The sequence below is a fragment of the Apaloderma vittatum genome, unplaced genomic scaffold (genome assembly GCF_000703405.1).
Source record: "Apaloderma vittatum isolate BGI_N311 unplaced genomic scaffold, ASM70340v1 scaffold17975, whole genome shotgun sequence".
In the NCBI taxonomy this organism is placed as follows: domain Eukaryota; kingdom Metazoa; phylum Chordata; class Aves; order Trogoniformes; family Trogonidae; genus Apaloderma; species Apaloderma vittatum.
In genome coordinates this window covers 4,019-28,147 of record NW_009716712.1, presented here as the reverse complement: position 1 = coordinate 28,147, position 24,129 = coordinate 4,019, and the positions used below count along the sequence as shown (strand labels likewise).

Here is a 24,129-nt window from a genome sequence, read left to right as displayed (position 1 = left end):
AAAGAGCAATCGGGGAGAAAAATATCAGCACCACTTACTGCTTTATTACCTTTTACAGGGAAGAGCCACAGGGTAAGATGTTCAGAGATTTCTTTTTCCTCTCCAGTGCCGGTGCTCAACTCTGGACAGCTGGAAACTTGCATTGAATAATGCTCAGCTGAAGAGAACCTCATGTCCTGCAACTGTACTGAACCTACTGACTAGATGCAACCTGGCCTCTGGTCACACAGTGTCTAGAATGTGCACCCAGTTCCTCAGCATCCCATAAACACTAAGTGACAAGGAGTAGGCTGCCGCTACTAGACTGTACCTAGCTCAGTCGGCTCCATCTGTTCCGGTGGGATCTGGAAAGGCATCTGTGTCGTGTGCTGACATGAGAGAAGCCCTGGACATAGACAACTTGGCCAGGAATACTACAAATCCACTGAGAGCAGCAAGAAGGTTTCTTAACTAAACCGATAAAAGGCACCTGGCAGTCGAGCTGATAACGACTCGGTTCTTAATGAGCTAACAGAAACTTCCTTTGCTATTAAATGACGAGAAATAAGATCTAATAGATGAGACACCAGCACATGCTGGGGTGGATCTTGCCCATCTGAAAGGAGCATGGTAGCTCACGCGTGACACAAAGCAACACGTGCAACTCGCAGGCAAATCCAGCATGTTTACACACGCCAGGCGCTTCCACCTCAGAGAAGATGAGCTTATCTACTTGCAGGAGGGTAAAGAACAGCGTTCTCAACCTGTATCAGGAATGATCCGGCCAAGAGGCATCTTACCTTGAACTGCTTGCCACATGTGGAGCACAGGAAATCTTTACGGTCTGAGTGTCGCAACATATGGAGTCGCAGCTTGTCGGGGCGGCAGAAAGCCTTGTCGCATTCTGTGCACTGATAGATCTTTTCCGAATGGAAACTGCGTACGTGTTTCTTGACCTAGAATTGCAGATGACAGGAAAACAGAATTTATTCAGAAGAGACGAGTGTGTGGTGAAACAGGCTAGGAAACTCTTAGCAAAAAGGAAACAAAGAGGTTCTAAGAGTTCTCTAATCTGCTTTGGCTTAAAAAATATTCGATGGGAACAGTTGATAACTTGGCAATAACATCTTTCTTATGAATCTGGATGGACAATTTGATTTCCTCAAGACTAATTCTTGCACAGTTGGGCACTTAATGGGCAGCAAAATGTCCACGGCGTATCAGTTTTATGGAATCATCCTTGAGTTAACACGCTCATCTGAGGTTCATTATCTTTAGTCCATTTTTAAGAAATCTAAATGCAGAAAAAATGAGTTTGCAATTGCGATCGGCAAGAAAAACTCAGATGGAAAAACATTTGCAAACCATTCCTGACTGGCAATTTCTTTTGCAACCTTTGGGACTATCCTTCATCTCTTCAAGCTTTTAGTGTGTCTTCCCCCCCCACCAATAAAGTAACTAATGACATTAGACATTTGAAATCCAAGCACTACTCAAAAAACAGATCTCTAATTAAATCTTTACCACCTTCTGATACTGATCATACAAGGAACAACTTGGTATTTCGATCTGTTCCGCATAAAATTATTTAAGTAGGCAGCAATCCGTGGTGACTAGACTTAATTAGTCACATGGCACCAAATGAAAACATCATCTTCAAATTCCAGAATAGAGCTGAAGAGCTGGGGAAAAAAGCCGTGGGACCCTTCTTCCGACTGCATCAGCTTCACAGGAAAGTTTTGGGGAAAGAACAAGGACCGTACTGAAAGACTCATAAACAGAGGCCTTGCATGAGACCTGGAAAACAGTACTTCGAATCAGCAGGGCGTCTCACCTGGATAAAATCTGGAAAGCGTTTTTTGCAGGTAGGGCAGGTGAAATAGCCATCGTTGACGTGGATGGCCACGTGATCTTTAAGCAGATCCAAGCGGTCAAAGGACTCGGGACAGAAAATGCAGGAGTACGTTTTCTGGTCCATGTGGAACTTCATGTGGCTCTCGAGGGCGCCGCTGTTGATGAAGCCCTTGTTGCAGATGTCACAAGTCAAAGGGCAGTTCCCTTCGCGCCCGTGAAACCGCAAGTGCTGGTCCAGTTTGTCCTTTTCGCGGAAGGCCTTCCCACACTGGAGGCATTTGAAGGGGCGGAAGGATTTCCGTATGAACAGGTGCTGGAGAGCCGCATTCTGAAAGAAAAAAGATAAAAATCAGTGCTTTTAGTATCACTTTTAGCTTCCACATCCACATATTTTCAAGGTTAAGTATACCAGCTGATCAGTGAACCTCAACTTCCAAAATTAATTCTGCGTTCTAGATACTGCCTCCATCTTACAGAAGGGGAGGCTGTGCCAGGCAGGAGTTAAGGGATACACCTGCAGTGACGCAGCCAGGAGAACACGATGCACGAGTTTCCTCCTCTGGTCCCTGTTTGCTTCTCGCTTAGCTGACTTCTGGTTTTAGCCTGGCATTTGCCTGTAAAATAATCCTACGTCCTCGCTGAAGCACAGACCTGGGCCTGAGAAAAGCTACAGTTGCAGATGGGGTCACAAATTCAGCCGTCGTGCAAGGGGAAGGCAAGCTCGTGCCCTCTTTCGCCCAGGAGCCGGGCTTATGAAATTCCACGGCAGTTCTGCCAGAAAGATCACCCCAGAGATGTGCAGCAGTGGTTTAGCATCGCCTGGTCAACTTGTGGTGGAAGGTACAGCGAGGAGACGCTGGCCTAAGCCTTTCTGTTACTATCAAGAAGCAGCACAGAGTTTCAGAACGTGACAGCAGGGGCAGAATGGCAGGTTTACAAGCAACAGGTAAGAACTTGTGAGCAATTCTCCTTTCTTTGCCATTCAGCACATATCATGGGTGAAAGCCTGAAAACAAAGCAGATGGAAGACAAACACTGGTGCTAAATCAAGAGGAACTCTGCTAGAATCTGTCGTATACTCAAAGGAGCTGATAATACACAAAATGGAAATTGCTTTTCGTGGTTTTGCGAGAGACTTTAAGACTATTATGAATCGAGCATCGTGTGGGTTGTGCAAATACTCATTACGAAATGCAATTCACTGGGCCGCTCTTCTCTGTTTTCCTCCACTCCTACTGCGCATAATTTCTCAGCCCCTGCTTTGTTTTGCTGCGTGCTTGCCTTCAGCCTGCCTTTTCTGTAACATTTCAGGATAAAGCCAAGGCTGCAGAGGGCCAAAATGGTTTACTGCTCTTTGGCTAGATGGGCTACCAACTATAAAAACTGAAAAAGAGAACTAAGTGTAGTCTCATTAACCGAAAACATGGATCCAAGCCATTGTGCAAACAAATCCTGCAAAAATTTAAGCTGGATAACACAGGATTTCATTCAAGCAGTTTACTCCTATAATATTGCAATTCAGCAGCACGAAAAGGACTAGAAGAATGCAAATTGTGATTCAGGTAATACTTAGTTCTGGACACGGGTTGCTTCAAGAAGACCAAATGTGACAATTTAGGATGCGAGGTCAATCGGGAAACACTGAACAGAGGTTGGACAAAACAACACGGGAGGCGATGTCGTTACGTACCGTTCCATCAGATACAGCAAAAACCCAACGAAACAAAAAAACCCAAGCCAAACCTACCTGCAGCTCCAGCTGAGCAGGCAGCATTGAGGGAGAGAAAAACACTTGTGTTACGCAATGGACTTGAAAAATGTTAAGCCTTGACTTGGGCCATAGTCACGCTTCTGCAGGGCACTACGAGGGCCAGCTCTGGCTAGAGTTTACTCTGGCAAAACTCCTCTGAGGTTTTTGCCTCAGAAGACACCGAGCAGACCCTCAAGGTTTACCCTGGAGTTCCGAACTGCCCAAGGGGAGTTAAAGGGCAAAGATAAAAACCACAGAGAATCCTGAAGGTGTTGTGTGACCTCTCTCCTGTTTTCTCAGAGCTGATTAATACTGATGTAATGCGTGCTGCGGAGCACGGTGAGAGTGAAATGATTTTAGCAGAAGGGAATAATTAGGGCAGAATGACAAGAGGGTAAGGATTAGAAGAGTAGAGATTTATTTATTTTTTTTAACCTTCTCGTACTGTTTATGCTCTTCATTACTCAACCAGTCGCCCTTCTTTGAGCATGAGTGGCTGTGCTTTCCAAATCGTATCCCTATCCCTGCCAGTTGCTTCCCATGAGGAAAGCTGTCACCTGCACAGAAGCCATTTCCGGATCAGAGAAGGCAGTTGGGAAAGGCAGATGTTTCTGGGATTGGCCCACAGACAGTCTGGATGCTGCCCAGAACTGAAAGCAAATTGTCATTTCGGCTGTAGATCGTGACATTCCTCTAATCTGTTACAAGAGTATCGTCGAAGGGTGGGTGTATCTCCCTCCAACGCTGCCATATTTAAGGTCTAATCTCCAAGGAAACTCCACAGGCTCTAAAGCAGAGGCTGAAAGACAAACTCATCCTATCAGGACTTGAACCCTGAGGCACCAGAAACCAGCGCTTCCAGCTAAAATGAAAGCACTCTCAGAGCATCCCTGCCTTAAACCTTAAAGAGTTGAAGCAATTCACAAAGAACTATTGGTTTTGAAAATTAAATCCTCCATGAGGAATAAGGAAGAACTAGAGCCACACGCGTCTCCAGACCACATAACCCAAAGACTTTCCACCTGTTCTTTGCGAGTGGATGATGTACGACACGGCTTATTATGACAAGAAGCGCACGTTACCGTAAGAAGGTGCTGTGAATGGCTGAACTCAACGAGTGCTCGGAGAGCTTGCTGTGATTTTTCAGTGCTTAAAAAACCCTACTGCTCGCTAGCTTCCTCTTGTCTCAAGCTCTCATGGCTCACAGTCTGAGGCAATATGGAAAGGTGCTGTGCAGCCACCCATCTGCCATTCTGCCAGTGCCCCTACACCTTGGAATAACTCCAGCATTCTGCTGAACAGGGCAGCCTGAAATAGCTGCAGGATTCTGCTGAACAGGAGCTGCCAGAGGTATGGGACATCAGAGGGAGTTGGCGAAGAAAGGACTAAACCACCGCTGCACTCCTCTTAGTTCTTACCTATTTGCGAGGAATTTTCCAAGAAATAAAAGCTAAGTCACAAGACAGAGAAGTACCTTCAGGGCTTCTGTCCCTTCCTTTCCACATTTACTGTTTAAGAAGATTTCAGGTTCACACCTTGAGTTCAAAAGTTCAGGGGAACGGGCAACGCTTTCTCCTCCCATCACACCCAGGCTTCAGCTTTCTCCTGAGGATATCGTAAGCAGTAACTACCCACGCTCTTGACTGTCAAAAACGCGGCATCTTTGTACTCTCATTACCCACCCTTCAATACGCTCAGGAAAAATCCCCCAAGCTTTTAACATATGAAAGTCATATTACTGATAGAAACTTGCCATTCAGGGAATGCAAGCATTTTATACGGTGAAAAATTCTACAGTCTTGATGTGCCTGAGCCAGATTTTTCCTTCAAGACACGTTGTTGCATTTATGGGGTACCACCACCACTGGTCTCACACATATATTGCTAGAAACTGAGAGCAAAATTTGGCTCAACATCTTCCTTACGGAACAGTTACTCAACTCTTTCCTAATCCTTTCTCATCCCCTAAAAATGAATTCTTACCCCAATTGCAGCTGTTCCTTCCTGTAATCAAAATTTTACACACGGAAGAAAAAAGATTTTAGGCTAAATAAACCAATCTCACAGTTACACAGCTTGAAGGATTATTCGCTTGAATCATCTCCCTCCCACACACAGTAGAAAAAAAACCTGCTCACCCAGTTGACAGAAAGCTCCCGCTCAAACTGTTGGCTGTCAGTACACAAAGCCCCTAGCACAGGTTTTCATCTCACAAGGCAAGTTTCTCTTACCCCAAGAAAGGATTTGATCATTAAATATCATCATCATCATCACCTAAGTGGATCTAAACCGAGGTCACGGTTCTTCTTTGGCAACTATTGGCAAGAAAAGACTTGAGATACAGATGGTGCCGTGAACAAGTCATCAGTCTGTGCCACAGCACCGTGCTTCAGCCGGCTGTTCGAGGCACTCCTGCTGGCCAGCTCGGACGGGCTGCGCTTCTGTCCAAGAGTTCCTGTGCTGGAATTGAACCAGCTCCAACCCGTGCACCAGTTCTCACGAGCATCTCACGAGATACTAACCCCTGAACGTGAGATTTGTCCTCCTCTCGGCGCAAACAAAATCGCTAGGAATGAGGTGCTTTCTTGGGGATTTGGGAATGAGTACGACAGTAAAAGAGACAAGCTGGGCCTGGCAGGCAGGTTACGGCAAAAGGAGAGGGCGAGAGAAGAAGATGTGATCCACCATCCTCTGTGCTTACCCTGATACGCTTTGCTCGCCTCATGTCATCTGCCGTCATGGTGCTCTGCATAGGCACCGTGATCTCCTCGTGCTGCGGCTGGATTTGTAGCGGGTGTTTTTTTTCCAGTGCCGGCTGCGCCTCCGACGGCACCGGAGTCTGCTCCTGCTGCTCCAACCCATTCAGTGTGGCTTGGCCGGCCTCATCAAACTGCCCCTTGCTGGAAAAATGCAGCAAGTCCTGAAATCGCAAATCATACAACCAGTGATTATTTTCCCCCCACCCACTGAAAGACGCTTTGATAATATTCAGCAGGCAACAAGATTTCCACAGGTTGAAATCACAAGCCATCAACAAAATGTGGCTACGCTAACGCAGTCCTGCTGGGCGCCGCCGATGCTCTCAGATCACCTCCACCTCCAGCGACAGCGTTCAGGAAGCGCTGCAGGTAGGTGACGCTCTTGCCGTCGTATTTTCTCAGCGGACACAGGCAATTAAAATAACGGCCAAGCAAGTTCTTCTCCACTCGTGCCTATCACTGCTTCAACCAAACGTTATGGAGGCTGACCTGTGAGAAATTTTACGACCGACGTGACTAGCACAGACCAGGGAAAGGAGAGAATTTCCGTCTCGTTGGAATTGTCACTTTGAAACGTGTTGTTACGCAGCGTCTTCTCCTTCCTAACAAACTAGCTGGAGTGCAGCGCTGGAGAGTGACAAACGAGCTGATTATCCCGCACGGTGTGCGTTTTGCTCTCCAGTTTCCAACCGCTGCGTACTCTCATCTACCCAGCTGCATACATCACTTAGATTTATCACACAAAGCCGCTTTCCTACTTTTTTTTCCATTAGCATAAAAGAAAAGGGAGAGTGTTGGGAGCACATGCCAAAAATCTGCATTCTTTCCATGCAAGTTCCGATAACTCGTCTGGGATGAAATCCTCTCGTATTATAAGAAAAGAAAACAAAGCAACCACAGATCCTTACCCGACATCACTTAATGCAACTAAGGAAACAAAAACACAAGCTAGGCTGGTTCTGTCAAAGCACAAAAGCAGCTGTGGGAGAAGAAAAACAGAGAGGTGCCGGGAGCACAGCTGTTTGAAACTGTGAATGCTTCAAAACAGGGAACGCTTAGCAGGACAGAATACTGGCCAAATGTCCCACCCTGGTTGAGGTGGCAAGTTTCCACTGACACTAAACTGTGCTCCACAGTTAAGAGGCTGGAACAGCATCAGGCTTACTCGCCTAAACGGAGCTGGCGCGTGTCACATCAGCTCACAAAGAGCTCGCGACCGTCCGCACTCGATGCGACGTTCAGGGCCGTGCTGAGAGCTCGGAAAACGAGCACAGGCAGCGTATGCACTCCTCCCTGAGCCAGCGCTGAACCGTGACCCAGCGAGATGCCAGAGGACAATTACCCCTCCAGATATCAGCTTCCAGCTAACTCCTAAACCAGAGCCACCAATCCCTTCTGACACCTTTCAGAAAAGTACTCGGTGGTAACCTAAGCACAGTCGGTGGAGAGAACTTAGCATTTTATTTCAATGCACCGTGTTCAGTCCCTACAGAACATAACCAGCAGCCAAGAACATTTTGTAATAAGTACGCTACAGGAGGCCCTTTTGTTAATATTAAAACATCATCAAGAATCACAGCGCAAACTGAGTTATTTCCACCAGTTAGAAGAGCAGGCTCTGACCTCGCTTTCCAGAAAGGACAAATAGGAACCTAAATTCCCATTACACTTCTACTGTCTAAATTACTTTTGTGATGCTGCTAAACTGCCGCAATAACCTGTGTCACTGCTTAGTGCCTTGGGATGAAAGTTGCTGTACAAATGCGAGTGATTTTACAGATGTTATAGGAACAAAGGACTGTGCTCTCTGGCAGAGAATCATAGCTGGAAACCCAAGAATTACTTGGTTGGGTATAAGCCCAAGGCACACCCTCAGCTTGCACCAATGCCCCAGATTCTTTCAGTCAAGACTTGACATCCTACATGATTTCTTTTTTTCCCCACCCTCTTCTCCACCCCCCCAAAATATACCTGCGTCCCTTCTTCACACTTTTCCCCATTTTCACTGGTTACTTCCATACGCATGAATTTGGGAGGGCGTCCCGGGCGTCTGCCTGGTCCAAATCTCCTCTTCCCTCGCCCACGACCTCGGCCTCGGGCTCTGCAGAACACACAGTGCTCCAGGTTAGAGACCAAGAGAGATGGATTTGGATTCTCCATTGATTTTACACATTCTTTCTCAGCACCGCTATTCACCCGTTCGACTTGGAAACAATGGCCTGCAGTAAATAACAAGACCTGAAGAAATTCTGGCAGCAAAACAATAGGGTACTGGCTGGTATCTATTTATTTTGCGCTCTGAGAGAAATCAAAGTCTAGAACGTATTAAAATTTATTTCAGTAATCCTGGAACTGAGAGAGCTACTGGCTTCTAGCAAGTTCTCTGCCATGGCAACTCTCCTGCTTCCAACATCCCAGCGTACGGTGTGCTGGAAAGCATTTTCAGCTGGATGGAACAAGGGTACAGGGACACCAACTTAAAACCTGAAGCCAGAACATCTCTCCCCAAAAAGGCACTTAGCCACTGACGTCGGGCAGTAAACTGGAGGGAACTGTTCTCTGAATCAAACCCAAACGCAGCCACTCGCTGAGTTTCAGGAGAAAATGTCTTCTGCTCTCTGATGGATGTTGGTAGACTCAGCTTTTAATAGATCAGGATAAACTGTCTTGCCAGCTCAAGGAGGAGCCAAAGCGCCACGAGAAATATTATAAGTTGTTCAAAGTCATTGGCAAAGTACCAAAAGCAACCCGCAAACATGTCACCCATTTCCATGGGGTATTTATTTCCCTCGAGCTAAGACACTCAGCCTCTCACACCGACCAGCTTCAAGTGCCATGTTCTCACCTCCTGGTGGCAAACGGTTCTCTCCCGGGTACCCAAGCTGGTCAGTAAGGTCTGTGGGGCAAAGACCCTCCGTGCCGCACGTTTGGGGAAGGGTCGCAGCGATACGCGGATGAAGCTAAAGCTCGCAGTACCTGCTGAAGAAGTCCAGCTTCTCGTCGTGGGAGTTGAGGTGCTGCTGGAGTTGCTCCGAGCTCATGAAGCGACGATTGCACTCGTAGCACGGCCAGTTCTTCTCTTGCTCCCTGAGAACTGTGTTCAGTCAGAAATGTCAATAACAGCATTTCAGTCGCCACCAATTAAACGTCTCATTTTTCTCCCCCCACAAGCCTTTCTGTTCTCGGGGCCATATTTCTCCCCTGAAGGTTAGACAGGCTGCAGAACAGCCAGTACTGCTCCACTCGGCTTTGCTTTTATCCCCTCTGCGCTGTGCCATGACTACAGCTCATCACAGAAAGACAAAAAGGCCACCGGGGACCATTCACAGGGATGATGAACACCGCTTAAAATTCAGGGAGATTTTGAAATTTACCCTTCTACAAAAGAGCACCTACAGGATTGTGTCTCTGGCAAAAGTTCGGGGAGGTCAAGAGACACTTCTCAAGCTGAAGCAGTAACGCATCCGTTTACGATGTCGACTCAATATCAGACATCAAACACAGAACGACAGCTCTCTCCAGCAGCAACCTAACGCTTCCCAGAAACCGAGGCAAAACCTTAAATTACTGCAATATCAGACTTGGTAGAAATAAGTCCCAGTAACACGACCTAGATGTGGCTTAGCTTCTCCTCACCCAGCAGCCATTTGGAAGCACTAGACAGGCCCAAGCACTTGAAACTAAGAAGCACAACACGCAGACACTACCACAGTGCAAAAAGCCAAAGCAGAAGAGCCCGAGTTACCCTTCCTTTCCTCCTCAGATATGTCATGGATCTTCTGGTTCACAAACTCGGCGTAAGAGGCAGCGTACCACACCTGCAGCGAGAATACACGGAACAGAAGCCTGAGATGGAACCCGAACTAAAGGGAATTCATTTGCAAATGGTTTTTAAGCAATACATTTACTTCACTTGCCTCAGCCACTAACTCTTACTGCTCCTTTCATCCTCCATAATAAAGGCTGTTGAGATCAATATGCCCCCACTGAGGAATAAAAGAGCTTTGCTCAGAAAGCAAATCCATTTAATTTTCAGGTAGAGCCTCCTAATATGAACGTTAATCTCACACATGGCTACCAGTGGCTCCGAAGGAAATAAGATTAATCTCTTTAGACCCGACTGTTACGGACGGATGTCGGCAGAGTCCTGTTACTTGTTGCACCAAGAGGAATGGAAAAAGCTGTTAACTCGTGGGATTGCCCATTTCTTTCCTGCTCTCTTTGCACAGACAATAGGCAGCGCCTTCCACAGAGACTCATTTCAAATGTTTCTGAACTTCAGAAGGATCGGAGCGATAGGGTCCTGCTTCCAAAACCAAAGATCAGCCAGGCCGCGCCACGATGGGCCCGTTTTCTTTATACAAGGGATTTCGCAAGTCTTCCGCAGGGAGAACCACAGGAGGCAGAAAGACAAAGCTGGTGAGAGCCCAAAATCAGATGTTAACCTTTAGCTGAGAATTCTTGCATCACTTCTCACGTTACCTTACCGTTTGGTTAAAAAGGTTTCTTTGAGATTTCTTAAAGAAGGCATCGAACAGATTTTCAGCATGAAAAATGTGAGCAAGTTTAAACTTGCAGGAGGCCGCAGGCTTTTTCGTAGAAGTGGCGAGTGGCATTTCTAACCGCTTCAAACTCTCGCTAGCAGGTGTGTGTGACTGCAGGATTCTCACTACCCAGACAAAGGAGACAGCCCGGAGCTCCCAGACTTCCAGTTAGCAAACCAATTTCACCCCCAAAAGACACCACTAGCGCAGAAAGCAAGAAAAATGGTGCTTCTACAGGCAGGTCTGTACAGATTTAATTAAAGTCTGATTTCAAATTGATTTAAAAGCTGTTGAGAAAATGATGTTTGGATACACTCAGAATGGATTAACAAGGTTTCTCGTGATTCAGCTTAAACAAATTAAGGGCTGATTTCAGGCAAAGCAAAAAGAATGCTACTCTTTAAAATCAGCAATTACTGTATAAGCAGGCTTTCACCCTGGTTTAGCCAAGTGCATTTAAAACCATAATTTTTTTGTTAAACTGTTGAAATTTCCGTGCAGGAAAAGATTTTAAGAACACCCAACAATTTCCTGATATCAGAGGGCTTTGGTTACCCCCCAGTTTGAAAATGAAGGCCATCGCAGCCAGCCACAGTGCTTTGAGCTCAAAGTAATCAATACAGTTGGAGAGGGAACAAAAAGTAACTCACGGGGAAGTCACAACATCCTTTATCATTTTCCACATGCAAAGTTTCAAAAGTTCCAGGCAAGCCAGGTAAAGGGAGAGACCACATTCACTTAAGGCACCAGAAAACAAGTCAAGGGCACACAGGACTAACTGGAAAGGGCATCCAGAACTAAAAGGAATAGGACTGCTGCAATAAAAATTAGATTGCATCAGCAACATATATGCAGTGTAAAGCACAACAGTGACAGATAAAGCATTTACATACTCGTTCTTTTCAACTTCCTCATTTTATACCTGAGCCAAAGCTCATTTAAAATCCATAAGCCCGTGGCTAACTACTTAGTGACGTTTGATTCAGGCCATCACGTGCTTTATCAGAGGAAAAAAACCCTAAAATTATTCACAGCAAACACTCGCAGCACTTGGAGCCGCGCTTCCAAAGTAGCAACTCCACGAATTGGTCTCATATCGGTAGAAAAACAAATTAGAGAACACGAGCAATGTCCTACCTTGAGTTCCTGCTTCGGCTCCACGTTTTTAATGGTTGTGTAATAAATATGGTGGCCGTACTGATACGCTACCAGGTTCTGCTCCAAATGGTTTTGAGCTGGACGCACAAACATCATCCAGTTACAAAGAGCCTCGCTAGAAAGTTCAAACCACAGGTCCTCTTGCAAATCTCTGTCTTTTCTGTCGCCCTTATCAAGGGAAACCTGTAGCAAAAGCCAATTACATGCGACTGTAACTACCTGGCAGTAGGTTCAACAGAATTCGAATTTTTCTAGGAAAACTACTGTGCCCTTGCAACATTTACAGGAGGAAAGCACCGAAGGTAATAGCTTATATCCTAACAGGGATCCAGAAACACTTCGAAAAAGACTTAAAAACAGGGAAGAGATTTAACTAGGGAGAACACGCTGGATCCTGACGTGGTTTTCAAGGGCAAGCAGCATTCCTTAGGAGGGTCAGGCACAGCATTTGATGTGTGGCTCTAAAGGAGGCACGAGAAGCTGTGGCTTCCGTGGGCTATGGGGCATCGGCTGTCAGATGTTTCGCGCTGGCAGACCCGCTTCTCCTTTCATTTCCTGACTCACGACATCGCCTCAAGCTGGCAGCGGGGCTCCTTTAGCTGAACTTTCAGTGAGTTACTGAATCTGCCTGCGGTCACAAACGCTTTGTCAGATGCTGACCGTCAGAGACCAGCGCTACTAAGGCTTGGGGATCTAGTCTCCAGCAAATAAAGGACAAATTCCTATAACTAAACTAGGAAATCAATGGATAAAAGTCAGCACGAATTGATCCCTCTTTCTCTCGCACCTCCCCCTTACCTTCAAGTGGATGTAGCAGTCTTTGAGTTCAGTTTGTCTAACCAGGGGTCCTTCCACAGGTCCAAACTGCGTGCGTTTCGGGATACGCCTTTTGGAGAAGACACCTCCCAAAAACCTGTCTATATAGAGCACCAAGGGCAGGCTGGCTCTCGCCCTGGTCAGCACAGGCCGGTTGGGGATGGGATGCAAAGGTCCGTGTTTGGGACACACGGAGGCATGGGCGTTATTACACTCTTCACACCCTACAACACAAAGTCAGACCGGACACGCCTGTCAGGCAGACGCTCACACCAGCTCAGAAAAGACAGCCTTATCTCTCTCCGAACACCTTTGGCTCAGCTCTGGGAACAGTTATTCCAATAGTCTGTCGACATTTTAAATCAACGCAGAGGGCAGCCTCATGCAAAATGAAGAACAAAGCAGCTCAGAGACTCCAGCTATGACAGATCCTTGCCTTTTCCGTAAGGCAGCTCAATGCGAGTCTACTTTTCCGGGTATAAAGGGGTTTAGAAGTTTATTGCTTCTAAAATCTGAATGGTTTTTGGCTTCATTGACTAGAGGGCTGATGGAGGGGAAAGGAAAAAAAAAAAAAAGAGGGCAGCTAATACATCGCTTCCCACGCTTACACAAATCGTTGGGATCAAAGGGTCGAGGTGGATCGGGATCCCAGTCATCCATGTCAGTGTCTTCCCCATCATCCTCCTCATCTTCATCCTCCTCATCTTCCTCTTTCGTTTCCATTTGATTCTGCAGAGGTGCTAAAGGGTCGGAACCATCCCCTGCCTCCATAGGAGGCAAGACCTGGTTATGCACAGGTAGTGATGCCTGAGGAGAGAATTCACAAACAAACAGAAATGACCCATGAAGCGAAAAAGCTCTAACCAAGATGAGCAATGAAGGTTCTTGCTAGTCTACCCTTCCTGTTGCCTCAGGAAATGGAAAGAAGGACAAGGCTAAGTGAAGGGACACGATAAATGATGGCTGAGGGATGTTTTGCATTGCTGCCGCTGCCGACAGCTTCACTCAGGACATTTCTGCATCACTACCTGGCTCGACCCTCTCAAGGACTGTCTTCGGGAGAAGAAAATTATATCAGAGACATTTTGGGCCCTCACAGAAGGTCTGAAACAAAGTCCAGGCTCCGTGGAAATTACCTAGAGCCCAAGGCTGTATTTTAACTTCTTCCGTGCAAGTGAGAGAATCCTGCACTTTGGCACATGAGCTTTTCTCTCCTATCGTACGATCAAACAAACACAATCCCCAGAGCACACACAGAGATCGATAAGGAATGAGATAACACAGAGACCAGATATAAACTGTGGCACAGGAAGGACAGTTGAGGGCATTGTGTTCTGTCACTTATTTTTAAAATTCATCTCTTCCCTTCCCTCAAAAAAATAAAAAAACATTGAAGTGCACTGCACAGAATATTCCATCACCCACACAGGTTTCTCAGGTAGGGAAGAAGAAATACTACACCGAGTAAAGCTGTCTTAAAAGACTGGCAGAGACCCAGCGGATGGTGGTTTACGTGACAGCCAGCATTACACCATCTATTAACTTTGCCTTTCAAAGCCGAGAAGAGTATTTTAAGGCGGCTGCTCAAGACAGAACAATCCGTAGAACAGGTTTCTCTGTATATTAAACACACAATGTCTCCTAAAAATAATTTTAAAAAAAAACCAAACAAGCCACACGTTCCATGGTGAGACTACGAAAGACAGCACAAACGTGCGCTACGGCTTTCTCGCATCACTCAGACAACGTCCCATCCCCTGCGACAACGGAGCAATGAAACCAGCGGACTCGAACACGGAAAAGAAAAAGGGGGCCTGGCCACTTACTCTATCTGCTTGTGGACCCTGCTCCAGAGCCATTGGCTGGGGGGATTCGGCAACGTTGCCGAGCACCGACAGGTTGGTGGGATTCATGCTCTGAGCAGCAGCAGGCAAGAGCACAGTTACCTAAAATTACAGGCACTCATTTTAGCACTGCGGCAGTCCAGCGGTCGCTCATCTACGGGCAGCGCCCTGCATGCAAAGCTCCCGGGAGCCCTACGGTAGGTCGCAAGTTGCAGCATTTTAATGGATTTTTTTAAAATTTTGAGCAAGGGTGATGGACTTGGACACAAGCTGCAGATTCAAGGACAAAAAGAAAGGCTTCAGAACTCAGCCCAGGTTTGGCAAATTTTGAATTTCCTATTTCCTGCTTTAAAGTAAAGCGCCATCCAGTCAAACTGCACTAAAACCAGATGTAACGAGCCTTTCAGCTCTTGGTAAAAACAGTGATTTGGGGTCTTTTTCTCTTCTACCTCCGAACTTACTCTTTCGAAGGGAAAAGTTAAGAGGGAAAAGAAAAAAAATTCCTCTTTTTACCTATCTTTCGCTCAAGCAAATTAAGGCGCACTATAAAAAGAAGTTGGTGTATTGACCTCCTTGGAAGATTCCGCACTGGTAAGATGGGATTCCAACAAGCACGTCTTCTTTATGTTATTTGGTCACACCACACCTTGTTGGCTGTTTGCATACTCATTTCTTGGTGTAGCAACAAGAAAAGCAATGCACATTGCCCTAGCGCTGCCATCCACTCAGCCACAAAACAAAGCACAATTCAGATGCAAGGAATCACTTTTCCCGTCTTTTGTTTCCTGCTTATCTCTAGAGGAATTTGCACGATTTCTTTTATCCTTCTCCACAGCTGACATCACGGGGTTTGTCGTTTGTGCCTCTGACTGTTAAGCAGAGTACGCTAACACTAAAGCCATCACCCCCTGCAGAGCGCTTAATAAATACCAGATAAATCTGAGCGCAGCGAATTGTGCCAGCAGTGAAGGAGCAGACAAGAAAATTCAGAGTCTTCAAACTTCAAATCTACTTGTTTTGTTTGAAGAGGTATTAAGAGTCATTTATGAAAGTGCAGCAAACAGACCTCGGGGAACCATCTAACAGTGAGCAAGGACCCGCCAAGACGACAGCTGAACCGAGCTGTCTGGTATTGACATTTCTGCTGCCAAGGAGCAACAGAAAAGGCATCATTATTTAATGGCACACCTCCAGCTCTGCCAGCAACGAGAGGCTCTCACAAGCTTGTGTCGATTTGTACCTCACGACAGCATTCCCTGCTCCTAATGGCGCTTCAAACACCTCCTTGCTTTCACCTCCGCGTCAGACACTGCAAGCAACAGCACCTTTATTTTTCAATTTCTTTTTAAGATGTGGTTCCTTTCGAAAGACAAGAGCTTTGATGATTATTTTAACATCCGTTGTCAGTTCAGGGATGTCCCACGTAAAACACTGATGTCAAAACACCTGCAAAGGCAGGAGCTGCCATTCCCAAGGAAACCAACACCTCCACTGTGACCGCCATGGGACAGGGATGGACGGGAGGGCGGGCTGAGGACACCCTGACAAGTGCTCATGCCCTGGATACTCAGGACAACATCAGCACTCCACCTCTGCTGTCCCTGTGTCAGTCACACTAAGCAGCAGCCTCTACTTTTAATTAGAGCACATATTTATTTGTTAAATGAGCTTTAGGACCATTAAATACGATTTGATGGGTTCTTAATGCAAGGAAACTGGCAAAAAAAACCCCATCCAGAACATCAAACACCTCCAGAGAACTGGAAGAAAACAGGTAACACCTCTACTGTGTCCATCATACAGCTTCTTGCTTCTTTTAGCAAGAAAATTGAGTTTCCGTGCACATTCAACCCTTCGCTCTGCTCCCGAGACCGTCAATAAATAAGCATTTTAATGATAGCATTAGTAATGATTCAGATTCAGCTTGTCAATTCACATGTGCCATTAGACTCGCCACGCAGCAACGATTTTGAACATCCATGACAAGAGGACAATTTGAACCAGAGGTCTACATCTGACAACACCTACACCTGATGACCACACTGCTGTCCCCAAAGACACCAGTAAAAGTTAACAGCAAAATTTTCTCAACCATGACAGATAAAAAAAAGAAAAAGAAAAATAGTCAAAACTGAATAAACACAGGCTCCAATTTTAGTTTGTTCCTAGCTCACTGTACACCAGACCCGGAATGTCCTGGTATGGTAACGGAGTCAATAATCTAATTTCTTCAGGTTTGACAGTTAATTCCTTCGAAGTTTCTAGTAAAGCTTGAATGTGAGCCAAAGTTTCTATACCCTGACAGCCTTTCATGGACTTAAAGGCATTTGGGTCAGAATCTGTACGAGGACAATTGTAAACTCAGTCTTTCCAGAATGACCCATTAAAACGAAGTCGGCCACATCACCTTGCTGACTTCTATAAAGGGACACCGTTGAAAGATTTTTTTCATTATATCTGAGGCAGTAAATTACTCTTCATGTTCAACATGAATTAAAAAGAATAAAATCAAACTCTCTTAACTTTTATCAGTACTCATGTGCAGGCTGGCCAAGAGAGCAGAGGCTTGTTATCATAAGCTTTTTGCCCTCGATCGCTGGGATGACCGGACCCGACTGAAAGCTGCCATGGGACAAATTCAGAGCTAGTTTATGACATTCTAGCACCACAACCGTGTCCCTTTACTTTCGGAAACAGTTCCCTTAAAGTTTCAAGCCCAAGGGAAAACAATCTCTCTTTCTTACCTGCTGGGTGGTGGCATCCTGTTGGACGTAAGCCACTTGGGACGGATCTGTAAACAGAGTCTAGACAAAGTGAAAAAGGCTTATCAAACCGGCCTCGGGGCTGTTGTCTCCCAGCTCACACAGAAATTACCCTGCCACCAAGAGGTGACACACCTTTCACCCCTGACTACCTTCCAACGTGCCTACCACCACAGCAGACTAATTCAACTCACCCATGTGAACCTACACTCATAGAGATTCAACTAAAATGATAAAATATATAAAAATATAAAAGATATATATTTGTATAGGCATCTGTACACCTCAAGTGCCTCACAGGATTTTTTTAAATTTATTTTTCTTTTTAAATACAAAAAAATCGCTTAGTCGATTGCCAATTTCGTAAATTCTACAGAATTAAATTCAATAGCTGTACAAAAGCTAAGTAATACTCGAGGGCAAGATAGAAGATGACTATTAACCTCCTCTTTCTGCAAATTCACAAGGGAGTTCCCCAAAAGAAAGCACGCAGTATCGGGTGTACCCTGCATGCAAATCCGATACGGCCGGGATGTTGTTGTTTTAATTTCACAGAAGACGTGCCAACGCCGATGTTCTTATAAACAGCTTTGGTGGGAGGGCTTTCCCCTCGGAAAAAGCACAACTCAGATGAAAAGTGGTGTCTGAGGTCAGCCTTGCTTACTTGCCAGAACTTGAAACATCTGAGCTTGTAGCAGTCTGGCTCCAACAAAATAAAGCACAGCCTAATGCGAATTACCTCAGCGCTTTCATAATTTCATCTCGGCTGCATGACAACCTCTTAATACTGCATCTCTTTTGACGAAACTATAGTATTCAGAGTTTTGGAGTTACTTGGTCAGTACTCGTGGGAGGTAACCTCTCCAAACATCTCATCCCCTCAGAACATGCCACCACGTAGGAATTATTTTTACGTAAGGGCTAAGAACCACACAACTGAGAGACCACGCTGCGCGAGGCTGCGCCAGCACTGCCGCGGGTGTCAAGTACGTGCGCTTCGCAGCGTTGCTGATCTGGCCTGTCAGCACAGACATTATAAAACACTCTCGACAAAGCGTGCCTGCTCCTCTGGTTTTATCTGTCCACAGCGAGGTCCAGACGCTCGCTATATTAACCCCACGTAAACACAGGCTGCCAGAGAATAAAAGCTATTTGATAGCATTACGAAGGAGAACACAGGCCCATAAAATGAACAACTTCTCTGAAGAGAGGCTATAAAACTAGATGGAGACCCTCTGCAAAAAGACATGGCTGTTATTGTAACTACCAGTCGAAAGCACTGTACTGTGCAAAACAAGGACTCTTCCAGAAGACACACAGATTACTCTTAGCATTTTACCAAATATGAGAGGCAGAATCTCTCGAGAGATTATCCCTTGTGTGGGGAAACACCCATGATTTAATTATAATCTCATCCACCTTGGGTGAAATAACCAGCATTTCGTAAATCATAGCCCCGCCATCCTTTGATTTGCACATCTGCACATCAGACAGACCAACAGCGTGAAGTCCCTGTTCAGCAACGGGCAGATAAAAGCATTAAGAGCAAGTGCCTCCTATTTCCCAGTCACACCGCTCAGCTGGCAACTGGCTTTCAGCTCCAACTTAACATCTTTTTTGTTTTCTAGCTGTCAGAACGGGCTGGGCTCACAGCCACACATGCCTGAGTAGCTTCCACGGGATGGATGTAAACCAGAGTGTGCTCCGAGGTGTCCACAGAGGTGTAGGAGGTGCCGTCTGCTGTGTAGACCACCTGCTGCGACGGACGGTCCTGCTCATCGCTGTACACAATCTGTGCCACTGTCCCCCCGTCAGGGACGAAGTGCACCTGGAAGAAGAGGAAAAAAAACAGATGTGGCACTGAAACCTCTGCAGCCACAAGCCTACGGGAAACAACGCAAGACACCGAGGCTGCAAGGTGCCCGGGAAAGCAGAGAGGATCTTGTGTCTCAGCCACGAACCCAACTGTTTTGAAAACACACGTTTAAAATCTTATCTGAATCATGTTAGCAGCACACAAGTCTGGACAGGACTACTGTCGGTTTGGGGGTTTACTCCGCATTTTATTTCAAGGCTTAACTGGTAAAAAGCGCACCTTCTAATGCTTAGGTCTTGGATCATCCTTTGAAAAGATCTAAGAGAGAGCAAGCTCAGATACGAACTGGTGCATCTACGGGATTTATTGGTATATTGTCTCCCTTTAGTTTCCTATTCCTTTCTGGATTTAGGGTAACTACTTCACTCAGCTAGTTGGAGGTAATCTTTTCCGCTTGATGAAGGACCACCAGAATCTATTAACTCTGACACTGCTGCAGTAATAATATTGTACCTACCGTGAGGGAGCAGTGGTGTGTGTTGGATTGCTTCTCTGTGGTATGTACGTGCAGTATCAGTAGATAATTCAACTATTTAACCAGAGAAACGTGAAACTGAAAACATTAAGCAATGATTCCAAGGACTACTGGAACCAGTTTTGTCTAGGGCAGCAGTTTAAATCTAAACAAATGGATTTTGACAGAACATTATGATCATAAACGATGATCAGTGGCCTACCTTAAACAAGCTAGAATCCTTAATTCCAGTGGTAATAGGAAGATGTTTATCTTTTGACACCCTTTACATGCTGAAAACCATTTTCGGGACGTGGGGAAAACAGGACAGTTAGCAGGAACTCTCTGACTGGAAGAAATTACTCATATTACTTTCTCCAAGGTCCACCCACAGTTCCAACTGATTGGACTGACGCCATCAAAAGAGGCTGCCACAGACCACAGAGTCTGTTAATATTCATTAATCTGCCTACCCTTTCACTTTCTCACATGACTGTACATATATTTGGACACTGAAACTTCTATAGCCGCTGGCTGGTTTCGTTGAGCTCGCTTCAGATGTCCATGTACTACTCACTGTCACAGTTTGTGCAGCTCACTTGCTGAACCTCTAATCCAAAATCACCACAGACACGGTTGTATTTCTCCTCAAATGAAAGCCGAGTTTCCAGACTCTAAAAAAGGCTCGCGTGGGAACTCCTGTTTGCTAAAGGCACCGCGCACCGAGCCGAAACCGAGAGCTCGGGAGGGCGCTAGTCACCTGGGCAGTATTCTGCTCCTGCTCAGCGGAGTCACCCCACGCCCGAGGACTTTGCTCTTTCGAGTCCATCTCCTCCCGCCCGTGGTGCTCCATGAGGAGGGAGATCTACTGAAGGAATGTTTGGCTGAAGAGATTCATCTGTTCACCGTGTTTCTACTTTCCAAAGACAAGGTGATCTTCAGTAACATGGCTAGGAAAAAGAAAAAGAAAAGAAGAGATGGAGATATTGAAATGAGTATGACGCACGGAACAGAGGCACGAGGCATTCTCAGCAGCGACCGCACTACAGTCACACACAGCCAGAGCAAAGCAGAACGCAAGCCTGGCTTTCAAGATGCACATTCTCATTTACCATGCTCAAGTTCTGCTGCATAATACTCTCCATGTCCTATTAAGGAGGAAACAAGTCAACCATCGCTACAATTGCACTGAAGGATTCTACTTAACGCCTCGTGCGCTGCAAGATTACACTGAATTCCTCCTGCACCTCTTGCCTTGGCTGCAGGCAAGCCACAAAATATCGTTCACCTTGTCCTTCCAGCCCCGATAGGCCCAGAAATCAATCAACAATGCAGAACACTGACCTTAAGCTTCCAACAAGAAGAGGTTGCATTCAGAGACGTACCGAGTTTCTCGGTTTGTCTCAAAGAGGTTCTGCTCAAGAACCAGCTGGCTTGATACACACAAGCAGCTTTCACCTCGCACAAAACCGCAACTGGCATTCAGGCAGCGTTACAAAAGTCAACTTTTAGAAAAAGAACAATGAAAGTTAAACTCTAAATCACGCGAGGCCGAAGATCCTGACAAATTGCTTCCGAGCTTGGTTTTATTCGCCTCTCGCAATTTTATTGGGGCCTCTCAACCTGCCGCCGGGAATCTCACAATGCAATTTACAGCTCCGGTGATTGGTTTAGTCGGTGGTTCAGCACCTTCTCAATCCTTTGTCTCTAATGTCGTATTAAATCACAGGCCCAGGAATTAGCCCATTTCATTTTTCAGCTGGGCCAATTAACTCCATTTGACACGGAGTGCCTCGCCGGGCTGATCCAATGCCAGCGCTCTGTCCGCGCACCGGGAAGAAAGCAGAAGGCTCCTTGCCGACGCTTTCATCCATTTGCATTTTAAACGCAAATTATTTTAGTTATAATTTATTCCCATAAATGCTAGCAGTTGGCTCGTCATCGACAAACTAAAAAAAGGATAAGGAGGGGAAAAAAAAAGGAGCAGGCACTTTCTGCCTTCTGCTAATTTTGCCAGCACCGAATAAGCTTTGCAGACCCCAGCACTGCCCGTACCACTGGTCCTGGCCAAAACATATAAATCAATAGTACAGAAGAGTCTCAGGCTAACGTCACCGAACTGCGTGGTGGAAAAACAAAAATAAAAATCATATGACTTCCACATATACCAAGAGAAACTGTGGGAAGGATATTTCTGGGCACCGCTAGACGGTAAGCTATGCCATTCTTGGTGACTAGAGCCGAACGTTTGCTGTCTCATGCCGAGCCACCCAGCACACACGTGCCACACAGTCCCCACGCAAGCAGAGACCGAGGAGCGGTGCAACGGCTGCTCCGACTTCTTATTAGACCCACACATCCCCAGGCTCTCAGATAAAGGAAGAGAAATCTCATCTGCGTTAATATTATTTGATGCAAAACATCTAGGAAAAAAAGGAATAAAGAAATACTTGTTCCTGCTAGTAACACTTGAGCTAGGGGATCTCATTAGCATGAGAGAAAAACGAACTGTAGCGAACAATTAGGACCGATAAACACCAGCCTTACCCTCCAAGTGTTGAAAGCCAGGGCAATTTATAAATAACTAGTATTTATTCATATCTCACAGCCCACACAAGCTCTGTTACATAAATAAATATCATCCACCCCTATATAGTACCTTTCATCCAGTTATCTCAAAGCTACTTTTATGTTATCCAGGGAATTTCTCACACCTAATCCTATCGCTTTCGCTGAACTCCAGCGCTTATTTTACCAGGTATACGGTCACTGAGGGGTCTAGAACTGCTTGTGTGAAACGTGACAGCTTTTGTCAGCAACATAATCTCAACAGCAAATTTTGCATACCATTAAACGCCTATTCTGTCCACTTCCTCTGGCTGATTTATCACTAGAGCTTCTTTTCTTGACTGTCATTATTAACCAAGAGGTAATTGCATTCAGAGCCAGTAGTGGAATCAATTACCTGACGTAAAATTGCTCAGAACAATATAAATAAATGGTAGAGGTGTCAAGCTTGGATGTGTGGGTTTTTTTTAAATATAATGATCCTGTTAGCAACAATGCAATTAAATTTACTAGTGATCGAATTAAGAAAAAGGCACGGCTCTGGCTAATTCCACACCGTGCAACAAGTAGCTGAATTTTTGGCTGACCTTCCCCACAAGCAGATATTGAAGGTCTGAGGGAAGATGCTGACTCACTCCTGAAGATTCGTTTTGGCACAAAGAACTTGCAACTTGAGCGGAAAGGAGATCGAAGGATTCACACGAGTCTTTAGTAGATAAAACTGGGCATTAAGATTCGTATCTGCAAAAAAAAAATAAAAAAAATAGTACCAAACATTGGAAATGAGACCAGAAGAGAGTCATTTCAAGTTTTGCCTTGGTTCTAAATGTTAACAGCAATCTCAAATCTCAGGGAAAAAAAGCAAGGCTGAGCCAAATTCGCAGGCTTGGTGAGGCATTTTCTACAAATGATACTGTTATTGCTGTTCTTCACACAAATTAAAAAAAAAAATATATACTGTTCAGCCCATCCCGTTGTGTAGCAATAACCATCAGACATGGTCAGGAGCCACAGGATTTGCTGATACTTTCACCTTCTGTGCTTCAAAACACATGCCCCTCTGGTATGCATTCCTACCAAAGCTCCGTAAATCCTCATCATTTTGACCAAAATACAGAGAAAAGCACGTTTCCCTGGAAACGTGGGTGTGCTGAGCGAGAAGTCAGCGCAAGAACAGACAGGCCATGTCCCAGAGAAGTCCCAAGGGCAGGCAAGAAAGAGGGCACGAGGCAGGAGCAAGAATTGAAATGTAGCTGGTACGAAAGCCCTCAGTGAAACAAGACTGCGATTAAGGTCAGGAGCTGGAAAGCAAGATCTGGCCTCAAGTCACCGACAAAAAAACTGCCAGGAAACCCCACCATCTGAGCAAGTTTTCTAACACTGATGAGAAAACAGAACAAAATAACTCTGCTCACTAGTCTTCCATAGGATGCTCTCCCTCATTAACCCCGCGTGATCTTATTTTCTTCTTTAAATCCCCCTCTCAAAACCCATTACAGCCTTTACGCCGACAGCCGCAGCACCTTGAGATTTTAACGATTTCCCTGTGGTCTTCTCTCAGCAGAGAGATGTCTCGCTGAGCTCACACCCAGCTCAGCACACAGCCATGATATTTTTCCAAATCAGCTGCAGAAGAACCACAAGCACACTAGGGTATGCAGTCTATATGCTAAGCCCGCCAGCAATACCAGTTCGGGAGATACAGGTAAAGAAAATACTTTCTCAAAGGATCAAGCTGGAAAATCTTCTGTGGTTTTTGGTTGTT

General features: G+C 45.7%; 1 protein-coding gene across 1 annotated transcript in view; it reads right to left on the bottom strand.

Annotated features, from left to right (window-relative positions):
* Positions 1 to 20,649, bottom strand: part of PRDM10 (PR domain containing 10) — a 27,324-nt gene extending 6,675 nt beyond the window's left edge. The window contains exons 1-13 of the mRNA XM_009869650.1: positions 20,557 to 20,649; positions 19,130 to 19,294; positions 17,449 to 17,508; positions 13,469 to 13,667; positions 12,843 to 13,084; positions 12,024 to 12,227; positions 10,088 to 10,160; positions 9,319 to 9,436; positions 8,314 to 8,443; positions 6,285 to 6,503; positions 1,814 to 2,161; positions 780 to 935; positions 212 to 218 (exon numbers count right to left, since the gene is read on the bottom strand). Of these exons, the coding sequence (XP_009867952.1) occupies positions 212 to 218; positions 780 to 935; positions 1,814 to 2,161; positions 6,285 to 6,503; positions 8,314 to 8,443; positions 9,319 to 9,436; positions 10,088 to 10,160; positions 12,024 to 12,227; positions 12,843 to 13,084; positions 13,469 to 13,667; positions 17,449 to 17,508; positions 19,130 to 19,294; positions 20,557 to 20,649 (2,014 nt within the window). The remainder of the gene's footprint in view (positions 1 to 211; positions 219 to 779; positions 936 to 1,813; positions 2,162 to 6,284; positions 6,504 to 8,313; positions 8,444 to 9,318; positions 9,437 to 10,087; positions 10,161 to 12,023; positions 12,228 to 12,842; positions 13,085 to 13,468; positions 13,668 to 17,448; positions 17,509 to 19,129; positions 19,295 to 20,556) is intronic.
* Positions 20,650 to 24,129: the final 3,480 nt, after the last annotated feature.